Source organism: Dipodomys spectabilis, unplaced genomic scaffold (assembly GCF_019054845.1).
Source record: "Dipodomys spectabilis isolate Male_0828 unplaced genomic scaffold, ASM1905484v1 ptg000130l, whole genome shotgun sequence".
Classification (NCBI taxonomy): Eukaryota; Metazoa; Chordata; class Mammalia; order Rodentia; family Heteromyidae; genus Dipodomys; species Dipodomys spectabilis.
In genome coordinates this window covers 1835034-1852293 of record NW_024870807.1, presented here as the reverse complement: position 1 = coordinate 1852293, position 17260 = coordinate 1835034, and the positions used below count along the sequence as shown (strand labels likewise).

General features: G+C 50.3%; 1 protein-coding gene across 1 annotated transcript; it reads right to left on the bottom strand.

The window, feature by feature from the left end:
• Positions 1–11406: 11406 nt before the first annotated feature.
• On the bottom strand, positions 11407–16183 carry Irx6 (iroquois homeobox 6). The gene is made up of 6 exons (XM_042689977.1): positions 16139–16183; positions 14904–15152; positions 14175–14284; positions 13707–14008; positions 12286–12903; positions 11407–11496 (listed from the first exon to the last, which is right to left on the bottom strand). The coding sequence occupies exons 1-6, from the start codon at positions 16181–16183 to the stop codon at positions 11489–11491; spliced, it is 1332 nt and encodes a 443-aa protein (XP_042545911.1). The 3' UTR covers positions 11407–11488.
• Between the last annotated feature and the right edge of the window lie 1077 nt (positions 16184–17260).

The window sequence follows — 17260 nt, the reverse complement described above, 5'->3', positions numbered from 1 at the left end:
TTACCTTGCTGGCTTTGATCTGTGATCCTCAGATCTCAGCCTCTTGGGTAGCTAGGATTACAGGCGTGAGCCACCAGCAACCAGCTGCTTTTTGGTTACTTTTCAAGTAAGGTTTTACCTGTTTTACCAGGGCTAACCTTGGACCTTGATTCTCCTACCTACGTCCTCCTGTGTAGCTGGAATTATAGGTGTGAATCACCACACCAGTTTATTAAGATGAGATCTTGGTAATTTTCTGTCCTTGTTTACCTTAAACCTTGATCATCCCAGTCTCTGCCTCTCAAATAGTTGAGATTATAAGGTGAATCACCATGCCTCTCCTTATTTTCTCTTCTTCTGACAAAAGCAGTTGTGTTGGATGTTATCCCATTTGCCTTTCCCAGATCCTTTCTTTTTTTGGGGGGGGGGGTCCGGTCATGGGCCTGAACTCTGGGCCTGGGCACTGTCCCTCAGCTCTTCAGCTCAAGGCTAGCACTACCACTTGAGCCACAGCACCACTTCCAGCTTTTTTCTTTTTGCTTATGTGGTGCTGAGGAATCGAACCCAGGGCCTCATGCATGCAAGACAAGCACTCTACTACTGAGCCACCTTCCCAGCCCCCCAGATCCTTCCTTTGCAGTCTCTGTGTGCCTGGAGGGTGATCTCCATGGACTCCACTACCAGGTGTTCTTGCTCACTGGATTTCTGTTGGAAAGTACTGGAAAGATTGTGGAGGACAAAAGAGAAATTCATGCCCTGACAACCTTCCAGAAGAGTGTCTGGAAGCGACCTTTTCCTCTCCTCCCTACTACAGCTCTTGTCCAGGCAGCTGCATCTACATGCCTCAAATTTTACCAATAACTCCTCTCTTCATTCCTTCAAAGACAGGTGACAATGGCTCCTGGCCATTACCATTCTCTGAGCACACACCCCTGTAAATCATGTCTTCCTCGACACCTCTGCTGCCTGCTGGCTGAGGCACTGCCTATAACTGTTTTAGGAGGCTCCCTTCTCCTACTTGGTGGGAATAGGGGGATGTTTAAACATGGGGACTTACCTCTCTTTAGCCAAGGTGAGGATGATATTGAAGAGTATGTGCTCAAGAAAGTCTGGATTCTCTATCTCTGAGTTTCCAACCAAAGGCTGAGCAGTCACCAGATCCAGTCCACTCAGAGCTAGGGAAGCTGAGGTGCAGCTGGTTTTGCTCAGAGGGCTGCCTGAGGATGGGGGACACTGGCTAGGTCTTTGTCAGAGAAGACAGAAACTTCTATTCTGTTAAAGAATAAGATTTTGGGAAGTGGCGCTGTGGCTCAAGTGGTAGAGCGCTCGTCTTGAGCTAAAGAGTACAGGGACAGTGCCGAAGCCCAGAGTTCAAGCCCCACGACCGACCAAAAAAAAAAAAAAAAACCGGGCGCTGGTGGCTCACGCTTGTAATCCTAGTTACTCAGGAGGCTGAGATCTGAGGATCTCGGTTCAAAGCCAGCCCGGGCAGGAGAGACTGTGAGACTCCTATCTCCAATAAACCACCAGAAAACCAGAGGTGGCGCTGTAGCTCAAGTGGTAGAGTGCTTGCCTTGAGCTGAAGAGCTGAGGGACAGCGCCCAGGCCCAGAGTTCAAGCCCCACGGCCGACCAAAAAAAAAACAAAGAATAAGATTTTGGTGATTACTGGGAGACAGATTTATTCAGATAACATTAGATTTTAGTGCTAATCAATATAGTTAAACTTGTTAAGTAAGAAGAATGCATTGTGTGTTACTTGTGAAATTGAAAGAAGTCTTCAAAGAAAGACTGCACACAAAAAAAGTTGAAGGACAATTATGTGGTCAGAATTCTATGTGAGTGACGTTGGATGATTTCTCCCTGTCTCTGAAAGTGCTGCATGGAGTCTTGCTGTGTAACACCCAGAAGAAGAAAAAAAAAACCCACTTTCCATTCCTGTTGAAGGGCTGGAGAGTAGTCAAGGGAGTCAAAGTGCAGTTCTAACTCCTGACTGATCGCATTGCCTGCAGAATCTCCAGTCCACTGCTTACCTTCCTGAACCTCAGCCTCCTGACCTACAGGAAAACTATTAAACCAGAGATTCGGCGTTTGTGTTGATTGGTGGGCTATGGGGCGGGGGAGAGGGCCATGTTGGGGATGGAATGAAAAGCTGGAACTGGTCCATAGGGGAAGTAGAATTGTGATACAGGTAACCCAGGACTCAGCTGATTTCAAGGAAGCTAGAATGGCTTCTAGAGTTGTCCCAGTTGGGGAAAAGTGGCCAAGTCCTTGTGGTTGCCTCCCAGTAGACCAGCCTTGGACTGGGAGCTTCCCTGGGGTTTTCCTAGGGAAGGTTTGACTTTGACAACTAAAAGCCAGCAGTTAGGGGAGAAGCCATTTCCTAGTCCTGGGCAGGTCTTGCACTGCATCCTAACATTGATGGCTGCATAGATGGCTAGGGGAAAAATACAATCAAGATCTTGAATCTGAAAGGGTTCATCCACTGCAGAGATGGTTTAAATATGCACCGGACACATACCCAAACCAGAAACACTTCTACCCTGCAAAAATATGTACCATTATTATTTGTTGACTTGAACACATTTTTCTAAAAATGCAGGTTTTAAAATAAAAATTCATGTAAACTGAAAATTACTGCTCAGCTGTATGATTCCCTCCCCTCTCTCTTCCATTTCTTTGTCTCTCTGTCTCTGTGTTGGTGTCTGTCTCTCTTCTCTCTTTTGGTCTCTCTCTCTCTCTCTCTCCCTTCTCTCTCTCTCTCTCCTGCCTTTTCTCATGCATATTACTGGACTCCATTTCCTAATATTTGCATAGGGATTCTGCACCAATGTAACCAGAGGTTGTATTATAACCTTTTTTTTCTTATCAAGTCTATATAAAGCTTTTATAGCAAAGATGTGAAAGTAAGCACATATATTATATAAATAAACTTTTCACTCATGTTTGACATACACACTATTCTAGAGAGGAGGAATTTCTAGGTCATTGACCCCCTTTTAAATAGTTGGATGAAAACTAAGGGTATCCTCTCCCCAGAATACTGTATGCATGCCCAGCTCTGCAGACAGCTTTGAAGGATTCAGAACATTCCCTCAATCTGCTTGTGGACCCCATAGTGTCTTTGATTTGCTCTGCAATGTCTATAAAGTTCTCTTCCTCAGTCCTTTTTCTATTTTTTCCTATTCTTCTCTTCTGTCCTCTTTCTCATTCACTCACTTTTCCAACATGGGATTTGGGGTGTTTATCTTGTCTTCATAGCCAAGAAGGGACACAGGAAAAGGTGAACGAAGTGGACTCGGCTCTCCCACAAATCCCTTCCTGTCTCTTCCTTTCACCCTGTGTCATTGTCCCCCACTGATGTTACCTGTGGGCACCCCTCATTCCTTTCTTTGTGGCTCACACCTCTAGAAATCTCATCTGCAGCTCTGCCTTGTCTGACCATCCGGATTCTGTAAACCATCAGAATCACAAAAGAGGCCTCTCTCTCTCCACTAGATTTATAGATTGGCAAAGCCATTTCATAAAAAATGATTAATGATAATTAACATTTTAACTTCAGGCCATTTAATGGCACCTGACAAAGGGGTCAAGTGAAACCCATGGGTCTCATATGTCACAGCTATGAGATGGAGCTGAAGAGTGGCTGAGAATTAGATGAAGGGGATCTGAAATGGAGAGACTCCCTGTTCTTTCTTCTACCCACAGGAAAAGGAGACCAGAGAGAACCCAGATTAGAAGTCTGTGGGCTTCAATGCAGAAATATGTTTGGGAATTCTGGTTTGTAACAAACATGTCCACAATATCCACCCCCCTACTTCCTGCCTTCCTTGATCAGCCTTCTATACAATGGAGCACACTCACCGCACATCCACCGCAAACACATCTGGTGTTAGGGACTTTGTTCTCAGAAGTTTCTAATCTGGTGGTCACTCTCTGCTGGCTCTGAGCTAATCCTCCCAAAGGCATTCTCTTTCTGTCCTTATCTGACTTCCTCACCCCAAATGTGGGCTTCATGTCTGCTCCTCTCCCACCTGTTCCCTCCCTTTCCTTTTTGCTCTCTGAAAGTTTATCAGTTACCCTTTGGTAATGCCCCCTCTGGTTCTGCCTTGCCCCCATGCTCCCCCAATACCTCTTTCCTTCTCCCAGCACTTCTTTCTTGACACCCCAGAGTCCCTTCCTCCTCCCAGAGCCCCTGTCTGGTCCCTCAGGTTCCCTTTCTTCACCTCAGTGTTCCTCTCTTACTCCTGTACCTCCTTCTTGTCTCCTAGGACTGTGTCCCTGCCCATACAATCCCCTTCCTGAGAGCAGCCTCACTTCTCTGCTCTGAGGCTGAAAAAAAAAACCAAAAACAAAAAAAACAGCCAACACCATAAACAGCTGAGCAAGCATGAGATGAGAACCAATATGTTTCAGAAATGGAAGCAAGTCTTGCCAGGAAGATTCATGTGATGAACGATCAACAGAAGACATTGCGTTCTGGATCTGGGTCTGTGGAAAGTGGGAGCTTGTGCTGAAATAGTAGCTGGTAATGAGAAAAGAGCTCACTCTTGGTGAGGGAGAAGGCCACTTCCCCGAAAAGCATTATAGCAGAATTAGAGATTATTAGCGCATGCCCAGATCCCAGCATCTGGGAGGTGGCTCAACTGATAAGAGTCAGGACATCACAGTGAGGGTGATGCAGGAGAAACGGAGAACTAACCAGAACAAGGACATGGGTGGCCAGCTGAAGCTGTTGTTCATTTTTCCAGGGAGCCTAACCTTAGTTGAACAAGCTCATGACCAACCTCTGTTCAGTGCATGTATCCCTCCTGCAGTGACACTTACCTCTCACTACCTCCTTTTTCCTTACTGTCGCCCCATGAGGTAAATTTTATTGCTGTCCTGTTTTACTTAAAAAGAAAGTGGGGCTCAGAGAGATTAAGGAACTTGCTCACCATCACCTGGGACCAACTACATGACCCTGAGGCAGAAACAGGAACCCACCTTGTTTTGCTCCTCATGTCCACAATCTTCCTCAGAACATCAAGCTCTTGGCCATTAGAATGTGTCACCAAGGCCAGACAGGAAGAGAAGGGCAGACCTAAGTAGCGGGGTATCATAAAACATATCCAAGGGCTCCAAAAAGTTATTTAAATACACAAAAATGCCAAGTGCTGGTGCCTCACACCTGTAATGATAACTACTTAGGTGGCTGAGATCTGAGGATCACGGTTCAAAGCCAGCCTAGGCAGGAAAAGTCCATGAGACTCTTATCTCCAATTAACCAACAGAAACCAGAAGTGGAACTATAATTCAAAATGACAGAGTGCTGACCCTGAGTGAAAAAGCTCAGAGGGCAGTGCCCAGCCTTGAATTCAAGACCCATGGTGGACAAAAAAACAAAACAAAACAAAACCCACAAAAATGAATTTTCTGACAGTAAAAGCAGTGCAAGTTTGCCTGTGGCCTCCATCTTAAAGGTGGAATGAGGAATGCAGAGAGGTTTATGGAGATGTGGGAGGCAATAAGGAGTTCTCTTCTGTTAGGCCTAGGTGCTCTTTGCCCCTTGCGTGGCCTCCCAGTGTCAGTAGTTGTTGTCACCCGTGGCTAGGTCACTCCTTTGGTACTTAGAGATTCTCTTTATGCACTTAAAAGGCATCATTAGTACCGAGTGGCCATTAAAGCAGTCTTGCTATTCAGACTGATTTTCTGAAGCAAATGTGGAGGAAACATGTGGAGGGCTGAAGTCATTAGCTTCGACCACAGGACTGACCATGAGCGATGGTGCCATTAATCTTGCTAAGGGGAAGTGTGAGCAATTCATAAAATCTGCTTGGTGAGGTTTCTCTCTAAATGGACACCTGATCAGATGACCCTGTGTCTTTGCTCTAGGTAAGAAGGACACATGGGAGCTGTGATATCCACTTGGCACAATGAGTGGTGGGGACCTAGCAGGGATTCTAGGCCTATGGGAGGCAGTTAGGAAACAGGGCTGGGAGAGTAACCACAGCTGATATTTCCTAGAATCCTTCCAGTGCACCAAACACAGTCTTTAATGCTTCCCACGTTCTTTTCCTGGTCCCCATGACAGTACTATGGGGCAGTCTGTCCATTAGACTCCATTTTCTCAGAGTAAAGGGAAAACAAATCCTGAGGTAGGGGGAAGCATGGTGGGGAAAGGGGAATGGATCAAAGAGAAGAGTAAGACTTGTTGCTTCTTGAGGCCAATTCCAAAAGGTACATGGAAGCTAGGCACTGGTGGTTCACACCTGCAATCCTAGCTACTCAGGAAGTTGAGAGCTAAGGATCGTGTTTCAAAGCCAGCCCAGGTGGGAAAAGTCCATGAGACTCTTATTTCTAACTAACCACTTCCAGAAAGCTGGAAGTGACACTGGAGCTCAAAGTGATAGAGCGCTAGCCTTAAGCAAAAAGAGCTCAGGGACAGTGCTCAGACCCTTAGTTCAACCCCCAAGACCAACTCCTCCCCCCCCCAAAAAAAAATATTACATGGAAAAAGGATTTGGTTCACAAAAGAAAAAAAAAACCTTTTTAATACTCTGACTGGAGCTATGTCAGATGGCAGCTGGAAAGAAGAACTCTTCACATCCTCCCTACCTGCCACACACACACACAACCAGTGCTTTCTTTTGCTTCAGATAACGTCTTTCCCTCCTGGTGTTGGCTTTGCCCAAATGTGTATAGGTCCTTCACTGCAAGCTCTTGTTTGGGGACAGAATTCTCTTGCACAGTAAGGATGTGTTTAATCTAGGAATCTTAAATTGTCTTCAGTGGCTGGGAGAGGGAGTTAGTTATTCTTTTAGGTTTTCTCCTTCAATAACAACCAGCTTGAGTTTTGGGGATGTGGGATGAGGTGGAGTGTTGAACCAGATGAGAAGACTGAATATGAACCTAGGTGAAATCCAGAAGGAAATATGTTTACACCTGTTCCAGAGACAGGATTTACTCTGTGGCCCACAGCAGGGATTCTGCAGCTAAGCGCTTGAGTCTGGTCACCAGAGATTTAGCCACAGGAGTCTGATCAGAGAGCCATCAGCTTGCCTGGGGAGCTTGTTCTGTGGGGCAGATCTCTCAACCCAAGAGGTATGATTCTTTTGTTATGGGTTGCCTTTGGTGGTAGCAATCCAAGAGCTACATCTTGGTTTGGGATGTAGCTCAGTGGCATCAGAACAAAACACTTGCCTAGCAAGTGCAACAATCTGGGTTCCATCCCTCATACTAAAAAAAGAAAGGACACATAAATAGTTTTTTAAAATATCAAGAGCGCTCTTTTTCTCTCTCTGTTCGTTTCTAGCTCTTGCTCTTCTTTTCTAGCTCTCTTGCTCTTCTTTTCTAGCTCTCTTGCTCTTGCTCTTCTAGCTCTCTTGCTCTTGCTCTTCTTTTCTAGCTCTCTCTGCTCTCTCTCTGCTCTAGCTCTTTCCTCTCTCTTTCCCAGCCACGTGGAGTGCCAACCTTGCCTGGTCCCAGCAGGTCTACTGAATAAACCTACCCCTTACCTGAATACCACGTGCATGCTGGTGCTGTTCTTACTCGGCTACCTCTTTTTAAAAAAAAAAAATAAATAAATAAAAAATAAAATAAAATATCAAGAGCTACATCTCCCTAAATATTGACTCGGCTTGTCTCAGAGAAGAAGGACTATGATAGTAAGAGATGCTCTCTGCCCGCATGTGGGAGGTGAGTCCAGGAAACACCAGAAATCCTGGCCCATTGGACACTCATTAAAAGAAAGAAGAGCAGTCCAGGATTCCAGAACTTGAAATAGTAAGTTCACGGGGTCTCAGAAACATATGCTTTGCATAAGCAAATAAAAAAGCCTTAAAAAAATAGAATGCATTAGCAGGAGAGTTGAAGGATCCATCTTCCTCTGAGCCTGGCCTCCTTGACTTGATAGCAGGAAATCTGACATGGTATTGACCTCCCCCAGCCCATTGCCTCATTCATAGCTGGACATACTCCTAAATAGAACCCAGTGCTTCTTCAAATAACTAGGCATTTAAAGAACAGGAGACAGTGGAGCTGGGAAGGTGGCTCAGTGGTAGAGCGCTTGCGTTGCATGCATGAGGCCCTGGGTTTGATTCCCCAGCACCACATAAGCAAAGAGAAAAAAAAGCCTGAAGTGGCGCTGCGGCTCAAGTGGTAGAGCGCTAGCCTTGAGTTTAAGAGCTGAGGGACAGCGCCCAGGCCCAGAGTTCAGGCCCCACGACCGGACCCAAAAACAAAACAAAACAAAACAAAAAAAAAACAGGAGGCAGGAGATTAAATTTTGTGCTGGAGAGAGGGCCCAAATTCATATTGGAACCTAAGCCCCACCCAGTGTGATTCTATTTGAAGGTACAGCCCTGGGGAAGTGACTAGATTACAAGTAAGGAGCACCTCCCTCCGTGGGATTAGAGACCTTAGAGAAGAGGCCCCAGAGAATTCCCTCATCCCTTCCACCACTTGGGGATACAATTTAAAACAATATAAAAGTGCAGCCCAGAAACTAGGAAAGGACCATCACCAGACATTAACTCTGCCTGTGCTTTGATGTTGAACTTCCCAGCCTCCAGGACTGTGAGAAATCAATTTCTATTGCTTATACTCCCGCGGCCTCCAGACTGCAGAAATGTGTTAGAACATCTGAATGGGCATGCCGTTGAGTCTGATAAATTGTAAAGGCTCCAGGAGTTCTGATGATCACAAACGGGTGGTTGAATCTTGAAATTACATCCAATCACACAGATTGCCTAGTGAGTGGGTGCACACTTAGTGATGCCTGGCATACGAAGGATGAATAAACAATGAAGATCCTGGGTGGAGAGGGGTTACCCTGTGCAGATCCCCCTCTTCTCCAGAGGCTGGATTTCCTAGCCGAGGGAAAGGGCACCTCAGCCATCAGGGAGTTTGGAGATCCTAACCTCAAGCTGAGCTTTGTACCTTTTGCTGGATCTCTTAGTTGTCCAGCTGTTGCTGGGTACCAGAGGCTCAGCTGAGGAAAGCTGGGCCCCATTCTCCCTCCCCTTGTTCTGGTGTTTAATCAAAACTGTATTCAAAATATGATTGTGGGAGATTATATTGGGAGATTTGCAGGAGGCTCTCAGTGGGGGCAACAGATTGTGGCTGGGGGCCTAAGGCTGGCTGGGATAATCGCCGGCTCAGACAGGCCATTCCCAGGCCCTTCCCAGGGAGCTCTTCACCAGCTCGGGGAAGAGACCTTGAACACCAGGATGAAAAACTGGATGATCTTAAGTGTTTCACAGCTGGGGAGCTAAGAAAGGGTGAGCATGCAATCTCCATAACAAGGGAGTCCTGCAACTGAGCAAGCGGTAAAGCAGCTTTCTGCTTCCAGACTCTGAGACTCGGCACTCCTCCCTGCCAGCAGTCAGTCTCTGGCCAGCCAGACTCAGAACTTCAGGACAATCCCGGGCCGCAGGCTCCTGCTTTGGGTTTGGAGCTAGCTTCCAACGGGTAGATGGTGGGGTTGGAGACAGGAAGGCCAGGCAAGCCAGCCAGGCAACTCTGCTTTCCAAATGTGAAGGAAAGATTCCCCCCACCCCCAACCCCCTTCTGGATTCTTTTCCCTGCTTAGGATCTTGGAGTTAGAAGGCTCCAAAATGGGCGTCAGTATCCCATCTCCACCTGCTGACTCTGTAATGCTAAGTGCCGCTCTTCCCTCCATTCTTCACAGGAGACTCTCTAACCAAGCCCCTGCCATCTCCACTGTCTCCGGAGGGCATCTACCTGCCTCCCCAAGAGGGGAGTGAAGTTGAGCGAGCCTTGAAAGAAACCTCTAGCTAATGCTCTTTATTACAAGCATTAATCCCACAAAGCCGACTGGAAATAATGTTTATCTTTTCACAGTTTAATTTTCTGGACCCTAAGCCTCAGGTCAGTGAAGGCCACTGGAGGGTCCCGGGGGAGTCTGGGTATATGTGTGTGTGGAGGGAGGGGGAGGGACCAGCTGTTGCCTAGGAGCCACACAGAGCAGGGAGGGGTCTCCTCAGGAGGTGGGGGAGGTAGGAAGAAGAAACTGCAAAGGTCATTAGCCCCTAATGGAAAGCTGGGGCATGTGTCTATTACTGACCTTTGAGATACCCCCCTCCTCTGGAACCTCCCACTGGGCCTCAGTTTTCCCACCTGGTGAAGAGGTTTGCAGGGTGGGGGTGGTTGTAATTCATGATCTTTAACAATCCTTCCAACCCTGCTGGGTTCTTTTTTGTAGAAAACAAAGTGGGATGGGATAGGGTGATTGGGTGCTCCTTCTTAGTCCCTTGACTTCCTCCTCCAGCCTTCCCCAAGTGCCACTCTACCAAGACAGGGGACTCTTTTTGCCCCTGACTTCAGTCTCTCATGGCTTGGCTGATTTGGAACTTGTCACCTTCAGGGCAGGTCTGGCTGTGCTGCCTTCTCCTTCAACAGCCCCCACCCCAAGAGGCTCCCCTCTAGGCACTGTTCTGAGTCCCTCCTCCCCTGTGGGCCCCACTGCCTTCCCACCCAGGCTGAAGGTGAAAGTCCTTAGAGCCAGAATTCAAACTCAAGCAACCTCATTGGCCTGTAGCTGTCATCCAGACGTGCAGTGGACATCTTTAAACTGCTCACACTCACTTCTATGCCAGACACTCCTTACACGAGGGACAAAGTCCCCTTCCCTGCCAAAGGTTGGCCTGTGCGAGGAGAATTTGCTGACACTGAGATTAAATGAAAGAGTGTCCCTTGTCATTGTATGTTGACCTCTCAGGTTGTCCAATTTCCAAAGTTTCCAATGGGCGCCCCAAAGGATAGCCAAGATTATCTTCAACTTGCTCACCCCCATTCGTTTACAATTCTAATGGGGAACTAAAACAATACTGCCCCAGACAAACATCCTAACTCCCCACTACCAACCACCACCTCCTGGCAACACCAATCAGCAGGGGTTTCAGCCTGGACTTGTAGCTTGGTGTGCAACTTGTGGTTGCTAAACTACCAGAGCCAAAATTTTGCCAGTTTCACTCCCATCTACTAAAAAGGTCCGCAGTCCACTTTGCCTTCCATCCTTCCCTCCATTGACCTCTCCAAGTGCCCCTGGCACAGACAGACAGCACAGCTTGGGTTCAATCTGATTGTTTTTTAAAGATACAAAGGGTGGGCCAGGAAGACGACGCATGTGGTCTTTAGGGGCCAGATCTGGTAGGATGTTACAGAGTGAAGGACGGGGGAGGGAAGGGATGAGTTGGAGTAGATAGTGCAGGCCCTTTAATCAGGGTCAGGAGGAAGAATGAGAAGAGTGGGCATGCTGGCTCAGCCTTCTCACTTGACCTTCCCCTAGGTGCCCTGCTACCTCCGTGAGTCTGATTAGGTATCTGCCTGCCTGCCACTCTCCAGCTCTGCGTGCAAGGACAGCTGCTAGGAGAGTTTTTGTAGGTTTGTCATGTAGGCAAAGTGACAACTCCTGGTCCCTGTCAAGGTCTCCCAGCTTCTTGGGTAGAGGTGAATGGGGGGGAAAGGGGGCCCATTTCCAAGTTCTTCTGCAAATCACAGCCGTTGCGCTAACCTGCTGAGAGAGGAAAGGTTGATTAAAACCCGAAGGCCACTTGGTAGCAATTCCTAGGAAATCAAAGGTCAGTCAGGCTCTCACCGGAAGGGAAGCAAAGGGCTAGAGGCAATTTGCCAGGCAGAGGTAAAGCTTGGACCACTTAAGTGTAAATTCACATAACAATGTAACTCAATTTTCTAAACCAGTAGCTAATCCTGAGAGAAATTACTACAAAGGACTGAATCTGGCAGTAATTGCTGGAGGCTGCCAAATGCTGGGAGAAGGTCCCTAGGTGGGGTGAAATTCCCTTCCACTAGACCCCTAACACTGATCGAACCCTACTTGGAAAGGAGCTCTGGGGGAGAAGGTGGGGTGAGGATCTCTAGGGCTAGGACCAACCTTAGTTAGCTTCCAAGTTGTTGGATGCACGGGGGTATCTACACTGTCCCACGGGGCTTTTGTGGGGCCACAGACAGGCTAAAGAACTGACTTTCAGCCTACCCTTCAGATGACTCTAGAAGCCCTGGACCTGTGCAGCCCTAGAGAGCTTGGTACCAATGTCTTCTCGGAAGGAAAGTTAGAGGGATGTGCAGACACATACCTGCTGGGCCATGCCCGATCAAGGCTGTCCCTCTCTGCAAAGACTACTATTGCTGTGATGTGGTTTTAAAACGAGAGATTGGAGACTAAAATTTGACCAAGTGTTGCGGAACCCAGGACCAAACCGGGCTCCCACTGTGTTATGGCTGGGCTGGGGGCGGGGGCGGCGTCTTTTGGAGGGTACGCCTAGCACGGGTGGGGGCCCACTACCTTCCGCTCCGGAGGGGTACTGGCACGGCACTGCCGGTTCTCTCCGCCTTGGGCACGGGGCACAGTTCATTGGCAGCCCCGCGAGCGCAAACGTGGAGTTCCCAAAGGCTTTGGCTACGAGGGCCGACTCTTCGCATGCGGAGTCTCTGGAAAATACGGGGCGCCTAGCAGAGCCTGGAGGTTGCCCCCGAATCAAATGACCCTCAGGACTTCGTATCCTGGGCCGGGTTGAAGGTACACCTCCCACCGCTGTGGCTGCCGCGGTGTGCGCCAAAGACCAGATGCGCGGTTTCTCGCCACTAGGACAACGCATAAGCATCGTGGGGCCCCCAGGCTCGGCCGCCGCGAGGAAGTCAGCTTCTTCTGACCCCGGGGGTTCACTGAAGCGGAAGCCGGGCGCTGGCAGGCCGCATTCCCTGCTCTCCAACCGGCTCTGTCGAGCAGCCGCGGCGCAGGGCGCAGGCAGAGGCGGTGCGCCTTTCTGGAACTCAGCCAGTCGGTCCGCAGCTGTGGCCGCCACCGCCTCCTCTTCTTCGGCTTCCTCCTCTTCGTCCTCTTCTTCCAAGTCTTCCAGATCACTCAGTCGAAGCCCCTGGGCCTCGTGGCTAACAGCAGCGTCTGCAGGAAATCAAGAGCAAGTGAGAAAAGCGCCAGGACCCCAGGGAAATCCAAGCCAGGGGCCAACCCTGAGAAGCTTTTAGCGAGAAGTGCTTGGCACTCTGGGGAGTTCTCTACATAATTCACCAGTCTTGCCACTCCCTCCCTTACACTCCAGCTCCTGAGACGGCTGCCTGCCGGCCAGCCTGCCAGCCCGGGGGAAAGAATTCCCCTGCCGACTGCTGGGCTCTTGGAAGTTAAGTCCACTCGGGTACAGCCACAGCGAAGCCAAGGAACGGCTTCGCACTTTGCAGGCTGGAGTCAGGATTGGGGAAAAGGCTTCAGGCAACTCCAACGCCCACAGGTGTATGCTGTTCGATAATTAACGTCAGCCAAGTTCCTGAGTGATAACCTAGAGGCATCTAGGTATTGGATATATAAGGAATGAGCCGCAGTAAGACACCCTCCAGTGAAAAGAATGTGCTAGAGGGGGGCGGGGCACATGCTCTCATAACGATGAGTATGGTAGACACCTAAAACAGATGTTTTCCTAGAAAAGAACTGAGAAGCTAATTCAGCTTGAATGAGAAGGTGACTATTTGAAACTAAGAGGAAGTTGGTCCTGTGGGAAACTTTTAAGTAGTGTGAAGGGAATGGGCAAAAGTCCTGGGGTGTGCATCTGCTGTGTGTGCGTAGGTATAACAGTAGTATCTTCCAGAAAATCTAACCCCCAAGCACGCAGATTTGGGAGGCTTTGGATCACACTGCTGGACGACTTCTATCAGCCACCTGCCAGGCGCGTGGTAAATGCTGTGGTTGGTTACCTTTGATGTCACCATTAAGGCAGTCCAGTGACTCTGGGACCTCGGACTTCCTCTCCTCTCCACCTTTATTCTTGGGAGCCCAGGTCATTTTATTCTCTTTCTTGAGGCGCCGGCGTGCGTTGGCGAACCAGGTGGACACCTGGGTGAGGGTCATCTTAGTGATGATGGCCAGCATGATCTTCTCGCCCTTGGTGGGGTAGGGGTTCTTTCGGTGCTCGTTGAGCCAGGCCTTGAGGGTGCTGGTGGTCTCCCGGGTAGCGTTCTTTCGGCGACCTGCACTGCTCAACTCTACCCCACCATACCTATAACGGAAAACTCCGGCTCAGGTTCTAGGCTGGGAACAAGGTGCTCCAGGCAGGGGACCATCTGCAGCCTGAAAGTGTGGTTTTTGCCCTGCCCCCTGCCCCTTCCCATCCAGGCTATGGGCAAGCATGTGTGGGCAAGCCACCCAGGTACCCCACTCCTCACCGGTCATACTGGTACTGCCCCAACGTTGGCTCGTAAGGATAGTAGGCTCCTGGTTGGGCCAAGCTGGGTGTAAAACTCCCTGCCGTCTCCTTAAATTCATACTGTGGATTCTGGTGGGAGACAAAGAGAACTGAGCAAGATACAGAGGAAAAGGGTGCAGGGAAAAGATTGAAGTTGAGCCTGGTTCACATTCAGGTACCACCACTTACACTGGCTGTGAGAGATCTGCAGATCTCTTTAACAACTCTGTGCCTCAGTGTCTCTCTGGGTAAAATGCAGGTGGCAATAATACCTAGGGTTTATTGAAGAAGACTGCACTGGTAGAGAGCTTGGGGGAATCTATGTCTGCGATATAAGCGGTAAAACACATTAGCTAAGCTGATTACTTTCTACCCCACCCCCCAGCCTGGGAGTTCCCCAGCTTCATTCCCCTGTCCAGGGCTATCCTAGAGAAGGGGCTGAACTTCTCCAACTTCAAATCCCCATCTGTAAATTGAGAATAGTTAAAGACTTACATGCCAGAATTGATAAAAACACAAATGTTTTGTAAACAGTAGGGAATTCTGCAGACTGTAAAGTTATGTACAGTTGAAAATTTTCATGAGTTGTCGATTCTTGATTTACCCTGGGGTGAATCACCTGTGGATTTTACCTGCTGCTGCCCCTCCCCCCCAAATACTCCAGGTGTTCCAGCAAGCAGCCCCTGCCTTTCCACTGGGACATACTCACCAGGGCCCCATACAGCGGAGTGGGCTCTGGGCCATAGGGCAGGTACCCAGAGTAGCTCTGGGCCGCTGCGTATGGAGCTCCGTAGATGCCCAAGGCAGCGCCCAGCTCAGGCCGGGCACTGCCCAGCAGCCGACTGTCATAGGGGGTGCAGCAAAGAGCAGACGTGGGACTGGAGCCTGAGGTCACATCAGAGGCAGAGCGAGAGGCTGATTCGCAGCAAGTGGCGCTGGAACTTGCCGACACCAGAAACTAGAGGGACAGAAAAGGGGTCACCAAAGGTTAGGCACCCCCTGCCTTTCACTGGCAGGAGTCAGAGGGGAGCCAGAAGGAGCCTGCCTGCTCCCTTCTTCCTGCTGCATTAACCAACAGCTGCAGAGTGCTGAGCATTCTGGGAGGGGAACTTTCCATCACAATTTACCCAAACTGCTCTGACAGGTCTCTATACCATTGTAAAAGCACCAGAGTCCAGACCAACCAAACCAGTTCAAACAAGAATTACAGACCAAATGACTGTCTTCTTTCTGGCTCATCCCCACCCCACCCTCACCCCACAAAGGCAGGAATTATCACCAACACTTCATTCCTATTCATATCCAAGAACCAGAAAGAGTTGATAGATGTGTGTCCAGGATCACACAGCCTGGGTCAAAGGTCGAACTGGCACAAGAGCCCAGGAAAATACACTTGGCTCTCTGTTGGTGAAACCAGAGAACCGTGGTTCTCCCAGAATTCTCCCAGAACACTCTTGTCACTGGCCAACACCTTAACCCTATTTCGGAAGGAAGGAAGGAAGTAGATAGAAGAGGGTCCTTTGGATGCGCCAAAGATCAAGTGAGATTAAGAAGCGAGGTCATCAGATGAGCTATCCAGAGAGAGAGAGGGACAGGGCTCAACACTCAAGGTCTCCACCCCGCCCCCCCAAGAGTCTTGTCCACCTTAGACATCTATACAGAGATCCCACCCACCGCTTTGAGTATGGTGACAGTGCCCACGCGTGGATCACACCATTTCCAGCATGCAATTGGGAGCTGACACTTCTCAGTCATTGACTGAGGGCGTTAAAGGAGGTTGGGGGGGGGGGGTCTTCTCTCCCTCTGACTTCCCACGGGTCAGGGGCACGGGGAGGACGAAGCTCAGCGGGAGGCGCGCGCGTGGAACCTCCTGGGTAGACACGCGCACTGGGCACCCCCCCCTCCACCCAGTCTGCGGGTATTTCTCACCGAGGCACTACTTACCTGGGACGTGCCGCCGTAAGGGTGTCCAAAGTGTGGGAAGGACATAGCGCTTGGCTGTCGGTCCTGATGGGTCTCCTAGTTCTCTTACAAGGTCCGCACTCCACCGCGAGATTCTGAGCCCCGGGCCGGGTGACGACACCTTTCCTTACACTGCTGCGAGTGTCCAGCGCCCGTTCGTCGGTTCGCCGGGCGCAACTGGAGGCAGAGCTGAGGGCAGCCTAGCTGCCAAGCCCTGCGCTCCTAAAGGCGCCCCTCCGGCCCGTGGGGTCCAGAAGACAGAAGGGCCCATGGATGGGCAGGGGAAGGAAGAAAGCGCGGCTTTTCCAAAAGCGCGCGGTGGCGAGGTGAGGTGCGGCGCGGGGCTGTGAGGCTCCCGAGGTGTCCCCGTCCAAGGTGGCCAGAGGCTCAATGTGACGTCACGGTAATCCCGGGCTGCCAGAAGGAACCCCGGGCCCCGAGGCCCCGGGCCACCAAGTGTGCCAAGTGCAGCCAGCCCGTGTGTACGCGCGCGCGATCTCACCTACACGCACGTTTGCTCGGGGAGGTTTTGTGTAGTGGATGAGGATCGTCAAAGATCCTGACCCTCTCTCCAGCGTTAGATCCGACCTCCTTTTGCCTCAAGCTCATAGGCGCGAGCGAGCGCGCGCGCACACACACACACACACGTATACACACAGAGACCCTCTCCAAATTACCCGGGAGAAGCGGGAGCAACGCCTCCCTCCGCGCAGCGCAAGGCCCAGGGCGCAGCGCGCTCGCCTCCTCCTCCCCTGCGGCCCCGAGGAGGCGAGAGGCAATCGGGAAGGCGAGGGAGGAGAGAATACAAAAGAAGAGACCTGGAGAAAAGTGGGGGAGAAAGGCAAGAGGGAGAAGGAGGAGGGGGAAAGGAGAAAGAGAGGAGGAATCCGAGCGCACCGAGACGCGCTCGGGGGGTGGGGGAGGGAGCCGGGGTGGGCGAAGGCTGGGCGGAGGCTGAGGGCTGGCAGGTGGAGGAGAGCCGCCCGAGGCTCCGGGGAGAAGCCTCCTGCCCTCCTCCTCCACCTGGCCGCTGTAGCAAAGTTTTTTTTCTCCCACCAGGCCCCGCGCTCTTGGGAACAGCTCAAGGCAGCGTCGGTGGACCCA

Excerpts from the sequence above, each read along its gene's own strand:
- Irx6 (XM_042689977.1), bottom strand. The coding sequence starts at position 16,183 with ATGTCCTTCCCACACTTTGGACACCCTTACGGCGGCACGTCCCAG. Across the intron at positions 14,285-14,903 it reads CTCCGCTGTATGGGGCCCTG|AATCCACAGTATGAATTTAA; the intron begins GTGAGTATGTCC and ends GTCTCCCACCAG. Across the intron at positions 12,904-13,706 it reads CCTTAATGGTGACATCAAAG|ACGCTGCTGTTAGCCACGAG; the intron begins GTAACCAACCAC and ends GATTTCCTGCAG.